The sequence below is a fragment of the Cyrtonyx montezumae genome, unplaced genomic scaffold (genome assembly GCF_038088225.1).
Source record: "Cyrtonyx montezumae isolate F1298 unplaced genomic scaffold, pur_monq_1.0 scaffold_8, whole genome shotgun sequence".
Taxonomy (NCBI): Eukaryota; Metazoa; Chordata; class Aves; order Galliformes; family Odontophoridae; genus Cyrtonyx; species Cyrtonyx montezumae.
In genome coordinates this window covers 86,027,342-86,045,169 of record NW_027072089.1, presented here as the reverse complement: position 1 = coordinate 86,045,169, position 17,828 = coordinate 86,027,342, and the positions used below count along the sequence as shown (strand labels likewise).

Genomic DNA, 17,828 nt, shown 5'->3' with positions numbered 1-17,828 from the left:
TGGCTTCCTGCATTGTCTTCCTACTTCTTCCCTTCCTACTGCCTGCTTTGCTGTATACCCATGCAGCTATTAAAACTATCCCATAGGCAACGGACAGCTAAATGGGATTTTCCAAAAGCCTGTAGCAGTCCTCCAGTGCAATCTATCACATAAATATCACTTATTAAGACTGCACTAAAAAGAATTCCTTTCCTTAAATAGATTTCCTGCCTTAAAATTATCTGTTCAATTCAGACTCATTGGTTCTGCCACAAATGTACCTTAATCGAAGAATTAATTCAGAATTCAGAAGATGAATGACCACATGATTTAATTGTGCCTTCTTCACAAGAATTTTCTTTCTTTTGATCAGTACACCTTGATCCTTTCCATTTTCAAATGCAGTTTCATTGATGAGTCATCATTCCCTCCTCACACAGAGTCTTTTCAGTTTCTCCATTTCATCCTTCTCCTCTTGGAGTAGCTGTAGGTAGGGCAAATTTAAATACCAAGTTCCACATCTGGACACTAGACATCCTTATATTTAGATTAAATGAGCCCTCCCGAAGTTTACAGGATCTTTCCATCCAGACAGATTTATAAAAGTTACATATAATTATGGAAAGGAATAGGTTCAAAAATAGCCAATGTATGATGGATTTTCTCAACAGTATGTGGATAGGAAGAAGGACTTTTAGCAGTAGGAGGAGGGGTAAGACAATTCAGAACAGACATTGGAAGCCCCTATCAGCAAACCACCTGTTTTTTACATTAGTTATTATCCCGACTATAATTAAAGATGCTATCAAACTGTAAAACTGAGATTACTCAAGAAAACTTGAGAACAATTCACCATCTGAAGCTGCAAGTTCTTATCTAAGGTGAAACAAAAGAACTCTCAAGACAGATTGTCAGTCATCAGTCTATCTGGGAAGCATAAGACCATAAAAAACAGTATTGTCTTGCCCTGCCATCCGTAACTTCTACTCTTTCAAAAAGAGTCTGTTGGCGACAGCAGCAAGTCTCTTCTTACTCATGACTTCCCTCCTTACACTTTGCACTGGCAAGCCCTCACAGGCTCTGTGCTCAGTTGGAACAAACTCTGCTACATGGCCCCATGCTTTCCATGGCAAACTGGAAATTTTGTGTCCACTTCAGGTAAATATATTTTACTGAATCAAATATTTTAAAAATATGGCAGAGTTACAGTGTTCCTTATGTAAAAAAATAAAAATAAAATCCAAAATAAATAAGATTGCTACATAGCTTTCACATTTTACTATCCTGCAAATGTTTAAATACACAACAGTGCTGAAGAAAGTATTCAGAGAAAGATGGAATTTTGGCAGCTGCTGTGGAGACAGCAGAGGCTCCCAGGAGCAAGCAACGTGCAGGACTGTGAGATAAATGCATTTGAATGTTTTTGTTGAAGTAATCAATAACAAAACAGTTATGTTTGAAGTTAGGCAACAGGCTAAAGGGATAACTCCTGCCTAGCAGCCTTAGAGTTTCAGGCTGCCTCTAGGGTTGGTTAATTCATTAACACTGCACTAGTTGACTTTGAACGTGGAGACTTCCTTCCAAACACAAACCTTCCAACACACCTCCTTGTACTGTCAAGATGAAGGTGAAATCCTGTATTTTGGTTACTGAACTCTGCAGCGAATCAGCCACGCTGTGGGTACACTCAGCTCCATGTAGGCAGGCTACACTGCTCCATTTGATAGGAAAAGGGAGACTAGGCTGTGAATGCAGCCACAAAACTCAATGTTCTCTGATGAATGCCCATACAACTGGCATTCCCTATGACTAATCTGACCAGAAGCTCCAAAAGCCTTCCCACATTTATAATCCATGAGAGGTAAGCCCCTCAGCTGCAGTGGTGGGCAGCAAAAGGTATCCTAATCGATACCTCCAGTGAGGTGACCTCTTGTCCAAAACCACAATGCCTCTACTTTCCTCTGCTGGAAATCAGTCTTGTGAGAGCACTGCTTGGAGCAACAGTATCTGTAAAAGCAGCACAGCTGGTTCTTCCTTGGAAGAAGAAATTTCTTGATAGAGATGAGTTCAGAGAAGGCCTCCAGTATTACAAGTTCGCCCTATATATGCAACTCCTAGGCAACAAGTACACATATAACTTCACTTATTTCAACGCCAGCCATCAGACTGTAATTAAATTAAATCACCAACTGGAGGCCAAGGGTACAAGATATGGAGCAAACACAGAGATAAGGAAACGCCGACTCTCATTTTAAGCAACCATGGGTTTCCCCTATGAACTGAGAAGACTATTAGCAACGTTCTGCCCATGTGCTCACAAAGCTCCTAAGCTGCCCCCAAGCCTGTACATGCTGAAAGCTGGAGTTGGGGAGGGAGCGTCAGTCCTTGGGCACTGCTGGCGAGGCGCCAGTAGCTGCAGGCACTCGGTAACCTAAGCAGTAAGTAACAGCACAAAAGCCGCCTATTCCTTTGCAGGGCCATCTGTTGGCTTCTTGTTATGCACTCCACCACTTGCAGGAGATGCTGAGGACATGTGCATGCAGCAAGGCTAATAGTCTGCCGCAGAAGCAAAGCACCGTGCAGCTTTCTAAGGCTGAGGACACGGTATAGTGCTTGCAACAGAGGGTGCAGCTGAGCGGCCTGCTCCTTGCCAGCATGGATCACTCCCAGGGTCGCTTCAGGAAATCCTTTCCCACATGAGAAGCACTTCCAGGGGCACTGGTCCAATCCTCCGTTCACTTTTTTTCCTTCCTTCCCAGCCCAGCAAGAAATTAGGTTTACCCTGAACTATCAGAGTATTGTATTTCACTTTCTAGAACACGTTGGTCTGGGGTGAGATGGTGAGGAACATTGCCAAGACCTTTGTCACTCACTCACAACCTCAGATCCCTGTCATGACAGTGCCTTTGCATCTCAGTCCAAGCACAAAACTAGTGATTGCCTGAAGGACCTTGGCACGGTAACTAATTCTTGCCTGTATGTTATTTTCTTCATTAATACTGAACGGTTTACCAAGCAGCACAACTGCTTAATCATAGCACCTGACTACTGAATTGAGCATGCTGAAAACAAGCCTTGCTATTTCTACCCCAAATTCAAAGTGCAACAGTGAAGAAACAGGAACCATTAGTCAGCAATATGATCACTCTGTTCACATACCTAAGTTTCATCCATCAAATGCACAACAGAAAACAAGAAGAACAGGGGTAATCAAATGCGACCACCTTTCTTCCTCTCTGCTATTGCCTCTCCTGAGCTTGACCACATTTGTGGTTAAAAGCAGGGAGTAAAACTTCCTATGAGCAGTGTCGGTAAGGTTCCAGATTTCCACTGTGGTTCAGTTGTGTCACAGCTCTGGAAATGCATATTGGTTCACATTCATATGTAAATAAATTCCGTGCCACAGCTGCAAAAGGTTTTTCGTTTGTTTGTTTTTAACCGGAATCACCTTGCTGGCCCAAATTATTTAAGGAAAAAGATCTTAATGCCAAACTGTAGATCTGTTGAACTTAGTCTGAATGAAAATGCCCCATGAAAGGACTGAAATGAGCTCACCCTGCCAGGGGACAGGCAAGCAGCTAGTTGAAAAGAAGAGACAACACCAACACCTCTGGATCCACAGCACACACATCCTTCCAGTGCTCATATGGACTCCCACTTGGTGGTCACAGGTCCCAGGGCTGTAGGTAGACACATATGCCCTGGCTTTTCTTTCTTTAGCGCAATCAAAAGTCTTCACCAATGCTTTCACAATTTGAAAATGACATTACCAAGTTTGATGGAGCAGTGTTGGTGCAGCCAGGATGCTAGGTGCAGCCTGCTGATCCAATGGCTCAGAGGCTCGCAGTAAGTAAGTCTCAAGAAAACAAACTCCGCAAACCTAAAAATGCTCCAAAGCATATGCTGGTAAATACAGGTTTTCATGAGCAGAAAAGCACCTACATTTGTCCTTACCAAGGGATCTGCTCATTCCAAAATGGACAGCAAAGCGTGCTGATTTTTGGACTATTTTCTGCAGGGAAAAATCAGCTCAGGATACCACAGACATGTGATAGCAGCCTAAGTAGATTCTAGAAATTCAGTTCCAACTCTGCTTCTGACAGCTAGAGCTAACTAAGTGAAGACTGAAGTTTCTCCACTCCATGCAATTATGCACAGGAAGGAAGTGGCTTCTCATGGCCTTGACTGATATTACCACCAAAAAAATTCCAGTCCTACATGAGTAGTGTGCACATGCACTAACAGGGAGACCTAGTGACACATGCACAAAGATCTCCTCCACATAAGAGTGCTGCCGCATCCATTCTAACCAGCACTACTCCTTTAGTTCAGTCTAATACATCCACTAAATTACACTCCATATTTCTACTCAAAGAGCAAACCATGTAGCTTCACACTTCATTCAGTCACTCTTCATTCCAGATTCTAGCTCAGAAGAACATTGAAACTGTTCTAGGATGGGGCTGATGCCCTGCAGACCCATGCAGCCACAGAGGGACACTCAAACATGAGTCAGAATCATAAGTAAGACAAATAACAGCATCTTTGTCAAGGAGAGAGAAGTGTTTAGCATTACTTTAGAGCAGAGTGATAAACTTTGTACTATTTGTGCAACATCAATCAGAGGATTCGGAGGCTGAACCAGGAAAAGGATCTCATAACAGCTTTTCAGGAGGGGAAAAAAAAGCCTTCAAATGGGTGTTCAGACTGTCCCCGTTCTAGACGTGTCACAACCATATAACCCATAAGAGAGGACAGATTCCAATGGGTAAGATTTGCTTGGATCTGTATGCCACAATTTGTGTGTTATTGTACTTGCACACAAAGTTAAAAAAGTTTAGAACTATTCAAGATCTGTTTACTACTCCCATTCCAGCAGGGCATCACCACTGAAGAGTTCGCTAAGCCAGCTCAAGCATCTGATATTTTTAGTTAGATCTAGTATAACATCTCACATGTGCCTGGAGTTTTCTCCCTGCAAGGTCTCAAGGAGATTCCTTTCTTTTCAATTGCTATTTGAGCAGAATCTGGGGAGTGCTTTTCACACACAGACAACTGGGTTCTTAAAATGGCTGGGAAAGACACATTTCTCCACTTCAAATGAAGTGCTAGCAACAGAGATAACGCTCGCCTGGTATAATTGGTGTTGCTTCTCCCATTCAAGGAAGTATGGAAATGTGTTCAAAATGTCACTGAGGCCATCAAAAGAGCTAAAGGATAATGGAGAAAACAACAACTAGATAAATCTGAAGGGTGAAGAAAAAGCTGAAGTTCTAATCCCCTCCTTACTAAACACCAAATGAGTCAGTAACTCCTGGTTCACTTTAGGGCAGAAATACCTGATTTGGGCCTTAAAGAAAGAGCATGTCTTAGTCTCTGCATTGCAGATGAGAACAGCCACATTTTCGCTGGCTCTGACTTATTGCTAAATTGATTATTCTCCAAGACCAGGAGAGAAAAAGGAGGGAGATGGTCATTGCCCTTATAAAATTATTTAAGAGGTGGAAGAATTGAAAGCATCTTCCTCTTTCTATCAAGCCTCTTTCATAATTCTTAAGGAAATAAAGCACACTTGGAATAGTGTCCTGAACACATGGGTTTCTCTGAATAAATGAAATGTGCCTATCTTTCTTCTTTTTTTTTTTTTTTTTAAGTATGTCTGTTGGTGGAATTCCTATTGATAAATTTCATTTCACAGCACAGAGGGTTTCTGTCTAAGAATTAAAAAAATAGATTAATTAACAAAGGCTGCATAATTTTAATCACCTTATGTTTTTAAACTTACTTCTGTCCACAGAAAATTACACCTGAGCTTAACACCTTAATGCAAACTGCTCACTACTGCTGCATTAACCTCCCATATACACTAAAGCATGAGGTAACCAAGATAAAAGGCAAGGACTTCAGTGCCCCAGGCTATGCAACAGCACAAAGAGCTTCCATAGAGAACTGAACCATAGAGTAGAGGGGACTTTAAAGATCACCCAGTTCCAAATCCCTTGCTATGGGCAAGGGCTGCCACCCACCAGCTCGGGCTGCCCAGAGCCCCATCTAACCCGGCCTTGAGAGGCCTTAAGGCCTCTAGGGATGGGGCACCCACAGCTTCTTCAGGCAGCCTGTGCCAGTGCTTCATCATCCTCTGAGTAAATAATTTCTTCCTAACACCTAACCTAAATCTCCCTTCTTTTAGTTTAAAGTCATTCCCCCTCATCCTATCAAAATCAGCCCATGTAAAAATTCAGTCCTTTTCCTGTTCTATAAGCTCCTTTGTAAGTAGTGGAAGGCCACAGTGAGGTCTCGATCCCCTAGAGCCTTCACCAAGCTAAACAAGCCCAAGAACAGGTCACAAGCAAATTGTATTGGAGATCTCAAAGTGTTCTGGCACCTTTCTTTACCACATTTCCTGCAAATACCTCTGAAAAACATGTCTCAAAGCACGGCAGCTGATGGAACATGTTTTTACTTAGCCATTTGCTTCTCCATGCACAAGACACCTAATTTTCGTGATCTGTGCCTTGAGTGCTCCCCAGTGTTCCTATAAATCAGGTGAAACAGAGGATCACTGTGAACCCTTTGGCCTGGGAGAGGCTTCCTGCAAAGGCACTGAAGAAGCATATTGCAAAATGGTGGTTGTGAGAGCCCTGAAAAGGGGAGAATACCCCCTGAAGTTTCTCATTCCTATGCCTGCGATCTCAGAAGGTGCTGGTGGCAAACTGCAGAGGATGATCACAGAGAAAGTTGTCAACAGGAATAAGAGAGAATGACAAAGTGCAATGGTCTGCCATTTTTCTAAGTAACAAATAAAACTTGAAAAACATGACTAGAATCTGAAATAAGAAAGAGTGGAAGCAATTTTATACAAAGCATGAACCCGAGTCATACCAAAAACCACTTGATATTTTTCTGTGATCTCCATTCCTTTATGCTGTCTTTGAGGTGTCAATTTTCGACAGAACAATTCTCAGCTCAGCATGACACAGCAGTAATACTGATGGGCATGTAGAACATTAGTGTGTTATAAATAAACTGCTAATTTGAGGTGGGAAAAATCATCAAGGCAGCACTTAGGATTAAGAACCAGAGGAAGAAAATGAGCAACTTGCTTATGCTTCCAGGATGCTGCTTTTTACAAAAGGAACTTTTTCTAACTCTAAGTTCCCAAGGAAAAAGAAAAAAAAAAGAACCCCAGCACCAGCAAAATACCCACCAGTCAAACAAAGCAGCAGTGAAAATGCTATTATAATTTTAAAGCCTTCCCTGCCCCCACCACAAGTAGTAAGTTTCCTACTGGCTGGAGAGGTTTGTGCTTAAAGAGAGTACTACATTGGAGTCATGAAGTTTCAGCTTCCTCTTGTCTGATTTGCAATTTTACATAACTTGTAAGAGACATTTTGATGCCATAGATATTGTGTATTCAAAATAATAACAAGGTGCAGAACTACTATACAGCAATTTGTATCTGGGTTACTTGCTGCTTCTGCTTGATAAATGCCTTACTATGAAAAGTAAAACTTTATTCTGCTGAACTGACAACCAGCATTATTCGTGCTTGTGATAGGCCTGATCTCCACCCTCCTTCTGCCAGAGCCAGGCTCCTTCCCACCCTTGTCTCCAGTGTGCAATTACAGATAACACCCTGCTGCTGCTGGGCTACCATCACTGCTATTATTTCCATATCACATGGGCATTGCCACTCTTTACCAGAATGGCACTTACTAAGCAATATTATAAGAATTTCTGCAAATATCTATGCTCACCATAAGTGAGGATAATAGCCTCATTGCAATAGTCTTGATAAAAGCAGCATGTTCCAACAAGACAGCTTTCAGATATCGCCAAACAAAAGCCTACTGTGAGAGCCGTAACCAACATCAATTCCCACTATGTGATGACATTAGACAAAGTGTGAACTAGCTTACTGTATGGGGACAAAAAACTGACTGTCAGTGTGTGGGACCAACGCTGTCTAGAACACTACACTGGCAAGTCAAAATACAACAAGCATATATGCATGGTAATTGCCGTTTAATTCCAGAGTTAGCAGTAGAAGCAAACAAGTAGGGAAGACAATATTGAGTTACTAGTATCACTCAAGACATTATAGTTCCCTATCTTTCCACTTTTCTAGTACATTTGGTTAGGAAAAAATGACTCAAAACCAGCAGATATTAAAAGCAGAGTGATGTAAATCATAGGTTACATTACAGAAGTAAAGAATACAGCAAAAACTTAAGGCTTGCCCTTCAAAGCATGTGTTTTCCACTACAGAGTAGACTGCTACATACACAGGAATGACCATTTCACAGAGGGCTCAAGAAAAGACCTTTTCTGCCCTGACATCATTTTACATTTTTTACATACTCATGTATTTACATCGTGGTAGTACCTAAAAAGCCAATTCCACCATCAAAATAAACATGATGCACAAATACAAACACCAAGCCAAGAGGTTATTATTATAATTATATTATTATTAAAACTTCCAGGCCTGAAATCCCCCAGATGGCACCTCTCAAATGAAAGTCTAGGTAGGCTTGTCTACATCCCTTCTATTTGCCATTTTTTTGCTGAACTTGCAAGGAAAATTGAAAGTTTTACATTTCACATGGAGAGCAGTACACTTGCCCTACTGAGAAGTATTTCACTCTTAAGTTACATCTGCAGTTTAAGACATGTAAAAACATCACAAAATCATAACGTGGATTCAGTGATGTGCAGAAAAAGTAATATCTGTTACTAAGCTCCAATTTTAGTAAGATTTTGTAACTGACCAGTAGACTAAAATTAAGGTAAGAACTAATAGAGTGCATCAATAAACCTGACATATTCAACTCTTGCACTGCATAGTGACAGCCACCATTGAGTTCTAAACCAGAGACTTTTAATGTCACCTTAATGAACAAGGAAGGAAGTTTGTCAATAAGTTTCTTTCCATCCCCTTTCCAGCAGCATGTTACACAACATGCAAGAACCTTTGAATGAACTGCTCTACAACGACCAAAGTAACACCAGCAGCGTAGCACTGTAAAAAGGAGAACGGTTTTCGAGAAGTTTATTAATTAAAATTACTTTAGGTATCTATGCATACATTAACCAACACACATATCACAACTGAGGAGTAGCGATGTTGAAGCTGAAGTAGCCAAGGCTAAGCAGACACCTCCTGTTGCCATGTTCCCCAGTGCAATTTATTTTTACCAAAAATAGTTGTTCACATAGTTTCCAAGAGTTTTCACAGATCTTTCCAAAACAATTAACAGCTTGCAATCTGTACATGATGTGACTACAAAATTCCATGTTAAAGATATAGAAGTGAAAGCCAAAATAATAGTACTCTGCTTTCAGTATTGGCTTGCTCATACAAAGCTCAAGGTACCAAGGACACAAAGTCTGCAGTAATGTAACTGAACATCACAGGAAGCACTCAATATCTTCATACAAATCACATCCTAGGCCTTTCAAGAGGGGCATCACAAGATCCTAAGGTAGTAGACACTTCCGTGCTTGGATGCAGCCATAAACAAGTTGGATGAAATCTTGAAAGCAGACTAAAGTGGACAAATGAAGTCTCCTACTTAAAATCTCCTACTTAAAGCGAAGATGCTAGTACTGGTTTTACTTCTAGAGGTAGGTTATGGACATCCTCATGGAATAAATAAAAGTCACACTTGCCCACCTAACAGTACAGAAGAAAAGAGATGTCTGACTGATTCTAACAAGGTTGCCTTCATTCAATACTGCATGTTTCTAGCCCAGTTTGGTCCTAAGCAAAAAGACCTTCAACCCACCAAGTCTCAAAACTGCAGGGTACACGTGTGCAGTGGTGACATCAGGTTAATAGTCCCACTATAGTAAGTCAGGTCAACAGCTGCTCGTATTCCTAAGCAGGACAGGATATACAAAACATGTGCTATTAAGCAAGTTATTTTAAAAACAATTACCAACACAATTAAGATTTATTTACAAAAGTATGAAAGGAAGGCTAAAATGCAATGTACATCCCTACCACATAGCAGAAGACATTTTCAGTATGTGCTTCAACATCCAGTCAAAGACTATCTTCTCTCTTTATGGGACTTGCAAACAGAAATATTTACCACAGCTCACTGGTGAGCCCAAAAGGCATTAAGAACTCCATGCAAGCCAGGAGATCCAGCAACTAATAGCAGCATCCAAATAGAAAGTACAGAACTTCAGAAGACATCCATGCCAGGTATAGCACTTCCAAGTGTGGTTTTGGACCAACTTACTTGGGGAAAACAGAAGTAAAATAGTGCTCTTTTAAAGATGTGATAAATTGGGCAATTTTGCCAAGTCTGCCTTCAAACAGAAGACAGAACTGAAATTAAAAGAGTCCAAATAGTTCATCAGCAGTACCACATGCACTGGAACAGCCCAGGGCTAGAAGTACTGACGGTCCCCTCCTCTCACACCCCAGAGCCCCTGACACGTGAAGGGGGAGGAGGGTTATTTTCCCAGCAGAGCAAACACAGTTCTGCTGTTGAAAAATAATGCAGGAAGTGATTAACTCTGCCAGCCAAAACAAAGCCTGAAGTTAAACTTAGTCATTTGTAAGTATGATAGTTGCCACCACACATACACACACGGTGCTGCCAGCTGTAAATGAGATTATTTGCAGAGACCGTGAAATCCAAAGGTTCAGTTACACTAAGAGAAGCTTTCCATACACTGAAGCCTCTCCCTGGACAGGGCTAGATCTAACTTAACATCATCACCACAAGTAGGCTGCCTGATCTGAAGTCACAGTTCGTGATCAGTCCTTAGTGAACAGTTTCTCCAAAATCCCCGGTCAAGGATTTAAGCCCAAGCCACCCTCCCACTCTATGCTAGCACCAAGATAGATGGACAGAAGAAAGCTAGCACTGCTCCTCCACTGCAGAGCTCCCTGGCAGTTAGATAGTAAGATCAACCACAAAGCCCAATCATTTAACCTACTACTCAGTTTCTCCTGACAGTGCTCAGACTGGTAGATGACAGCTTTTCAGTATGTTCAACCGTAACTCCTCTGTGGGCAACCTGACCAGCACAGTAAATTAACTCTGCCACCAAAGCTACAGCCATCAGTTCAGCATACACCTCCAGAAGTGAAATATGAAGGTGTCATATCTGAAGTCTGCTGCTACCAGAAAAAACTCATGTCTTCATTTCTTACCCAATTTCTCCCTTTGTGCTCGGGACAGAAAAGCTGAATTCCTCTCCCACACATATACATCAGGCCTCACAGGTCTGGGGTTTCAAAGAGGAAAGATGCTACTCAATTTTCCTTTTTTTTTCTAATGAGCCAATTACTCTAACAGACAATCAGCCCCCTTTGCTCTGTACTTCCTGTACTCCAGGGAGAAGGTAAGGCCTTGTGAGACAACTTGGCCCTGAAGGGGTCTCCTAGCTACTGCTAGATATGTGAAATTGCCTACCACATCTTCAAAACTTCTTTCAAAGCTACCAGTCCACAAGAACATCATGAGTACAAACTCATAATAACAGACATATTTGTTGATAGTCATGCAATTATTTTTATAAAAGGGTACCTCTATTCTTGCATGCATGGCTTTCATTTCAGGAGAAATTACAATCCAGAACTCTTTAGCTTGGAGAAGATAGTTACAGACAGAAAATAGTGCAGTATTGTAAATGGCACAGAGAAATACAAATAAGGAAAACATTTTTCCCCTACCACAGCGTCTAGAATCACCCGGTAACACTGTTAAGCAGTAAGTTCAAAATGAAGCAAAGAAAGATAGGTTCATAGGTTCATTAGGTTGGAAAGGACCTACGACCTACATGGCCATCTAGTCCATCCTCCTATCACCATCACTACCCACTGAACCACTAAATCAAATCCCTTAGCTCCTCATCTAAACGCTTTTTGAACAGCGCCAGGGATGGTGCCTCAACCACCTCCCTAGGCAGGCCATCCCAGTGCCTGACCACTCTTTCAGAGAAAAAGTGTTTCCTCAGGTCTAATCTAAATCTTCCCCGGCGCAACTTGTGGCCATTCCCTCTCGTCCTGTCGTTACTTATCAGGGAGAAGAGGCCAACCTCCTCCTCACCACAACCCCCCTTCAGGAAGTGGTAGAGTGCAATAAGGTCTCCTCTGAGCCTCCTCTTCTCCAGACTAAACAATCCCAGCTCCCTCAGCCGCTCCTCATAAGACTTGTGCTCCAGACCCCTCACCAGTTTTGTTGCCCTTCTCTGAACACGCTCCAAGGCCTCAATGTCCTTCTTGTAGTGAGACACTTGTCTTCTAGGTAAGATAGCAAAGTCATATAACTTGTAGCTATGTAAGGTGTATAACAAGATTCAAGCAGGCACTAAGTAAAAATCAGGGATCATTGGAAATTACAAAACTAATACTAACATTTAACGAAACATCTGGCTCCCAAAGAAAGTAGAAGAGCTGTTAAGAGCATTCTCCTGATACTTTCTTAAAGGTTTGTCATAGGTATACTCAGGGATGTGGCAAGAGAGCCTTTGACCTTGCAGAATCATAGAAAAGACCTCTAAGATCCTCCAGTGCAACAGTCAGCCTATCACTACCATGCCTACTAAACCACATCCCTCACTGTCACATCTAACCCTCTCTTGCAAACCTCAATCCAGCATATTCAGATCTCTCTGTAGGGGCCTGCTTACCCTCAGGCAGATCAACAGTCCCTGCTAACTTGGTGTCATCAGCAAACTTAATGAGAGAGCACTCAATTCCCCCCATTCAGATCATCAGCAAAAGTATTAAACAGGACAGGCCCCAGCACTGATCTCTGGGGAACAGTTCTAGAGACCTGTCACCAGATGGATTTATCTCCATTCAGCACCACTCTGGGTTAGGCCATCCAGATAGCCTTCCACTCAGCGAAATGCAGCAACTCCCAAGTTTAAGGTGTTCTCTGTTTTTGGTTTTTTTTTGTTTTTTTTTTTTTTGTTTGGTTGTTTTTTTTAATGATAACACATACAAATGAGTATGCCATAGATCTTAACAGAGCAACACCAAAGTACATAAGATAAAATGAAGGGAAATGTTTTTAACTGTTTGATCAATTGAAGCAGCCTCTACAGAAAAATAAACTGGCTCTAACGTGACCCATATCCAATCTTTGCCAAGCGTGGTTGGCACACGGAAGAGACTCATCATTACGAGAACAGAAGAGACTCGTTCCTGAAAATGGAGGACGGGTGAGATGATTTAACACCTTATATCACTAAAAAAGAAGGCTCAGTTTCCTTCCTTCATCTCACTCAACCCATCTTGGGTCACATATTACCAATATCTAGCTTATGTCAGACTTAATGCCAATCAGAGCCAGCTGTTTTACCCCGGTAAAGCAGCAGAGCATCAACTCAAAAGACTAGCTGGATGATCCCAAGCATGGTGAGGAAAAAAGCACTGCCAGGCCAGTGATAAGGCAAGGAAAGGACACAGATAGGAGAAATAAGACTGCCTCTTCTAGGAAAACTAAAGCATTTTGAGAGGCTCACTGCTCATGGAGGTCTGCCAGAAGTCCTCATTACTGTGGGGAAATAAACCTACTGCACTTCAGTAGCTCTGGTGCAGACAAAGCCACACCAACATAGCTGAACTCTGCTAGAGGAGAGTGAACCCACCACCAACAAGCACAACAAGACACCAGCTATTCCTGTACAGTTTTGGTTGGATGCCTGCTTTCCACTAGATGCTTGCAGGCACACTTAGGGCAACCAGGATTTATACCTCTTTGAACACTCCTCACACAGCTGTGTCAAAGGACCATGCGGTACTTTCTTGGGATCAGAAGAGTTTGTCCCTGGAGAAGATTTATGGGAGCTTGTTTGATTTAAACACATTTTTTTCCAAAAGCAAAGGCCCAAAAGTAGCATTCATTAACTGAAACTATTAACCAAAAAAATATGAAAATAGGTCTGCATATGAAAATGCCTATCCCTTCTTGACAGACAAAGCTTCTTATTCCCACAAAACAAAGAAAAGCTACTGATTAATTAACTGCCCACTTCCTCCATGCCACTTCCAAGTTTTTCTCCCATGCCTTAAATCATTCTTCAGTATTTATGTCCTATTAAGCCTGCTCCTATAACCAACACGTAGAAGATTATGTATTACCCCCTTGTTCTCCCATTCCAGCTGTGACTTGCTGAGAAGGAGGCAGGAAGAGGTGCTTTCTAAACCATCAGAAAGGGAGAGAGGTGCTAAGTATTCAGTTTGGAAATGTAAATCCTCCCGCCCCCTTCTGAAGTATGCCGAACCAGCCTCTCCAAAGCTCATGTCATCTAAAGGCCACAGAAGTTCTCTAAAGATATTCTTGTTAAGAGGATTTAGCCCCTTTTAAAAAGGACTTAACATGTGGGTGGTGTCTCAATTTAAACATTTTCTCATGGCTAAGAAAATGGCCCTCTTCTTAAAGGCTTATCTTTATAGCCCAAAGACAGTAAGAAATTCTCCACTATTTGAATTAGAAACATTTTGAGCAGCTTTCATTTATAGTTGCTCCATTTTTAAATACAGCAATTTGCAAATGATAGTGACTTTCTCACACCAAGAGAGAAACCAACACCAGCAACAGTGTTGTGAGGGAACCTCATCAAACACTAATTTCTCGCACACAGGTCACATTCTCAGCTGAGCTTGCTGCCATCAAAATCATAGAATGACAGAACGGTTTGGGCTGGAAGAGACCCTAAAGCTCATCTAGTCCCAAGCCCCTTGTTATGGGCAACCAACCCAGGCTGCCCAGGGCCCCACCCAACCTGGCCTCAAATACCTCCACGGATGGGGTATGCACAACCTCTCTTGGCAACCTGTACTTCACCACTCTCTGAGCAAAAATCTTTGTCCTTACATATAAAAATGGTACGCTGCTCTCCCTCTACCCTGATGCCCTCTTCTCAGCCACCTCCTTCCCTTGATGATCCCTGACACTTACCACACCTTCCCTTAGCTGGTTCAACCTGCTTGCCCAGCAGAAAACTTTTATTTATGTGTTTTGGTTAGGGCTAGTTTTCCAGTGAGCTGGCAAGTCGTGTCCCCAGGAAGCCTGAGGAGCCCTTGGACTGGCAGAAGGGAAATGGAGCTGGCTGGACTCAGCGATCCTGGTGGGTCCATCTTATGATTCCAGGATTACAAGACCCCTGCCCATTACTGCAGCGTGGACCTGTTGGATGGACTCACCTTGCCTCTGCAGGAAGCAGCTTAGCCTTGCTCCAGGAGCCAAGAAGCGCAAGTCAGCACCTTTGCAAGGACTAGTTACTGCCAGTGCTGGAGCCGTGGAAGGGGCTCAGTTATGCCCAGTAACACTGGGCATATCAGCTCTGCAGAAATCATGAAGAATTCTCCTATGTTGAATGGGCTGGGCAGCCCAGGTCACAACCTCAGCTCCCCTGGTACAAAGTCTGGTGAGCTCCTGGTCACAGCAGGCAGCAACACAGCAAGGACCAGGCTGGGGATAGCACTGAGATATCTGCTTGGCAGATGAAGAAGTGCAAATAGTCATCTCTATGAGGCCGAAGCTGCCTGTTGTTATGGTTTAAGGTACCTTTCAAGGCCCTTCCAGCATAGTTATGCTTACTCAATTGTAGATAAAGTAACCAACAAACTCCCAGAAGGGGAAGCAGCTTACTTTGGCAAAATAAACTTTTTCTTTTGCTGGTATAAACACCTCTCTGAACAACCTCACTACATACTGCCATACTGGCTCCTTTTCACTTACACCATAGTTTATATTTGGAAATGATGGATGGGTTTCCAGTCCAGTTACGTCTGCAAAGCCAAAGCATTTTCATAACCCTAACCAGCACAGGTGTGTCGAACAAATTTTAGACTTATCTCTATGTTCTTTTGCATAGCAGGGCCTTAATTTCTGCTGAGGATCTCCATGCACTACTTGTAGTTCAGTTAATCAAGTGCTAAATTTATACCAGCACTACTCATCTGAATTTGCTGCCTCAACCACCCAGCAGCTTCTCACTCCTTTCAGCATCTGACATCCCAAAACAGCTCAGCCAAGAACCACCAGGAAAACACCCTCATCTCACAGTCCCAGAAAAATCATCTGTGAGATTTGGTGAAAATGAGATGGGAGTCAGAGAACTGCTAAAAGGCTGCGTTGTCTCCCTGCCAGGAAGACGAAAGAGCGTTGGCCATTCTTTGCAGAGCAGAAGAAGGCAGAGCACCACGATGCTTCAGCCAGACTTCCCCAGACAGGCGTGCAGCTCCAAGAGAGGCACTCACAGGAACACAGCTGCTGAGACGCAGAAGGATGCACAGCTTCCTGGCATGAGCTGTGGGCTGCTTATCACCCTGGGAGGGTGCCAACCCGAGGCTGGAGATACCACCAGCCCAGCTGCTCACATCCTCCCATCACACTTCTCACCCAAAGCAAACGTGAGGGTCTGAGGAGATATATCTCACTCGCCCAGAGCAGGTGGCAACTTCTTGAGGACATAGCCCAGCATCACCGGCTTGCTTCCATACCTTTACATGAGGAATCAACCTGCCTAGGTTCCGCAACAGAAAGTTCTCCCCACTGAAGAGGTGAACACTATGCCAAAATTGCACACCGAGCTCACACTTAAGGATATCATAGCACTCACTACACCAAAATGAAATTGCAGAAGTCCCCTACAGAGTAAGCACCATTCCCAAAGCACCTGCGTGGCTGTTCTCCCGGAATCACCCTGCCACATTTGCCGCCCTTAGCACCACCTTCTAGGAACTCAGCCATTGCACAGGAAAGACAAATATTTGCAAAAGGAGCCTGTTTGACACCAGCCACCCTTCAGACAAACCGCTCACCAAAGGATCGCTCACCTTTCGCGGTGGAGACAGCTTCTCATTAGCTTCAGGCGAGCCCCAACCCCACTGCATCCCAACTCCCAGCATGAAACAACTGCAGAAGGCTTCCTCGAAGGAAGCCCGAGTCATCCCCGAGAGAGCGCGGGGCACCGGGATGGGGCAGCTCGGGATGAGGGCGGCGGCGGCCGGGCCGGGCCGGTGTAGGCGCGCCGGGGACACAGGCGCTGACAGGTGAGCACCGCCGCCGCCTCGCTCTAGGTCCCGCTGCTCGGCGCCGCAGCGCAGCGTGTTCCGTGACCTCGCCCGGCCCTAGCGGGCACCGGCCCGCATGGCAGCCAGCGGCCGGGCCGCGTGCGGCAGGTAGCGCGGGGTCGGGCCGGGCAGGGCAGGTGAGCGCGGCCCCCGCCCGCCGCTGTGGCGCCCCGACCCAAAAGGGGAGGGGGTCCGAGGCGCACCGCTAGAAGGGGGATCCCGGAGCTCCCCGCGCCCCCCTCCCCCTCCTCCCCAACTTCGCGGAGCCCAGGAGGGCCGAGCGTGCATTCGAAAATAGCGAGGACAAAGGAAACCCCGCCGGGGTGTGGGGGGAGAGGGGGGGGGGGAACGGGGGAGAAGGGGGCGGTGGGGGGTGGGGGTGGTCGCGGCGGCGGGCGAGGGGCATCGTGGGGGGCGGAGGCGCGCCGCCGCCGCCCCGCGAGTCACTGACCTGCTGCAGGGGCATTTCCGAGGGCGGCGGAGAAGACGGCGGGCCGGGGCCGGGGGCGGCCGGCCGGCGCTCGGGCTGTCCCAGGCCGGTGGCAGGAGGAGGAAGCGGCGTCCCCCTCCCCCGCTCGGATCGGCCCCCCCGCCCGCCCGGCTCCCAGTCACAGCCGCGGCCTCCGCGCACGTGTGCGAGACGTCACCGGCGGCTCCGGGGGTGAAGCGGAGACACCGGCGGGGCACCGCGCGGCCCGGCCCCCCCGCCCCCCAGCCTGCCCGGCCCCGAGGGGAGGGGGGCGCGGGCCCGGCGGAACGGCGCCCGGCCTGCGCTGGATTCGGGCTCCGTACGCCG

At 44.8% G+C, this 17,828-nt stretch overlaps 1 protein-coding gene across 3 annotated transcripts in view; it reads right to left on the bottom strand.

The window, feature by feature from the left end:
• Nucleotides 1–17,828, bottom strand: part of E2F3 (E2F transcription factor 3) — a 44,219-nt gene that overhangs the window by 25,780 nt on the left and 611 nt on the right. Inside the window, exon 1 of one of the 3 annotated variants that reach the window (XM_065752141.1) lies at nt 17,484–17,557. The exons of the other annotated variants lie outside the window; for them this stretch is intronic. Coding sequence (XP_065608213.1) covers nt 17,484–17,498 — 15 coding nt within the window. The 5' untranslated portion in view covers nt 17,499–17,557. Of the gene's footprint in view, nt 1–17,483; nt 17,558–17,828 lie in introns of those variants that run through there. 3 annotated transcript variants of the gene reach the window in all.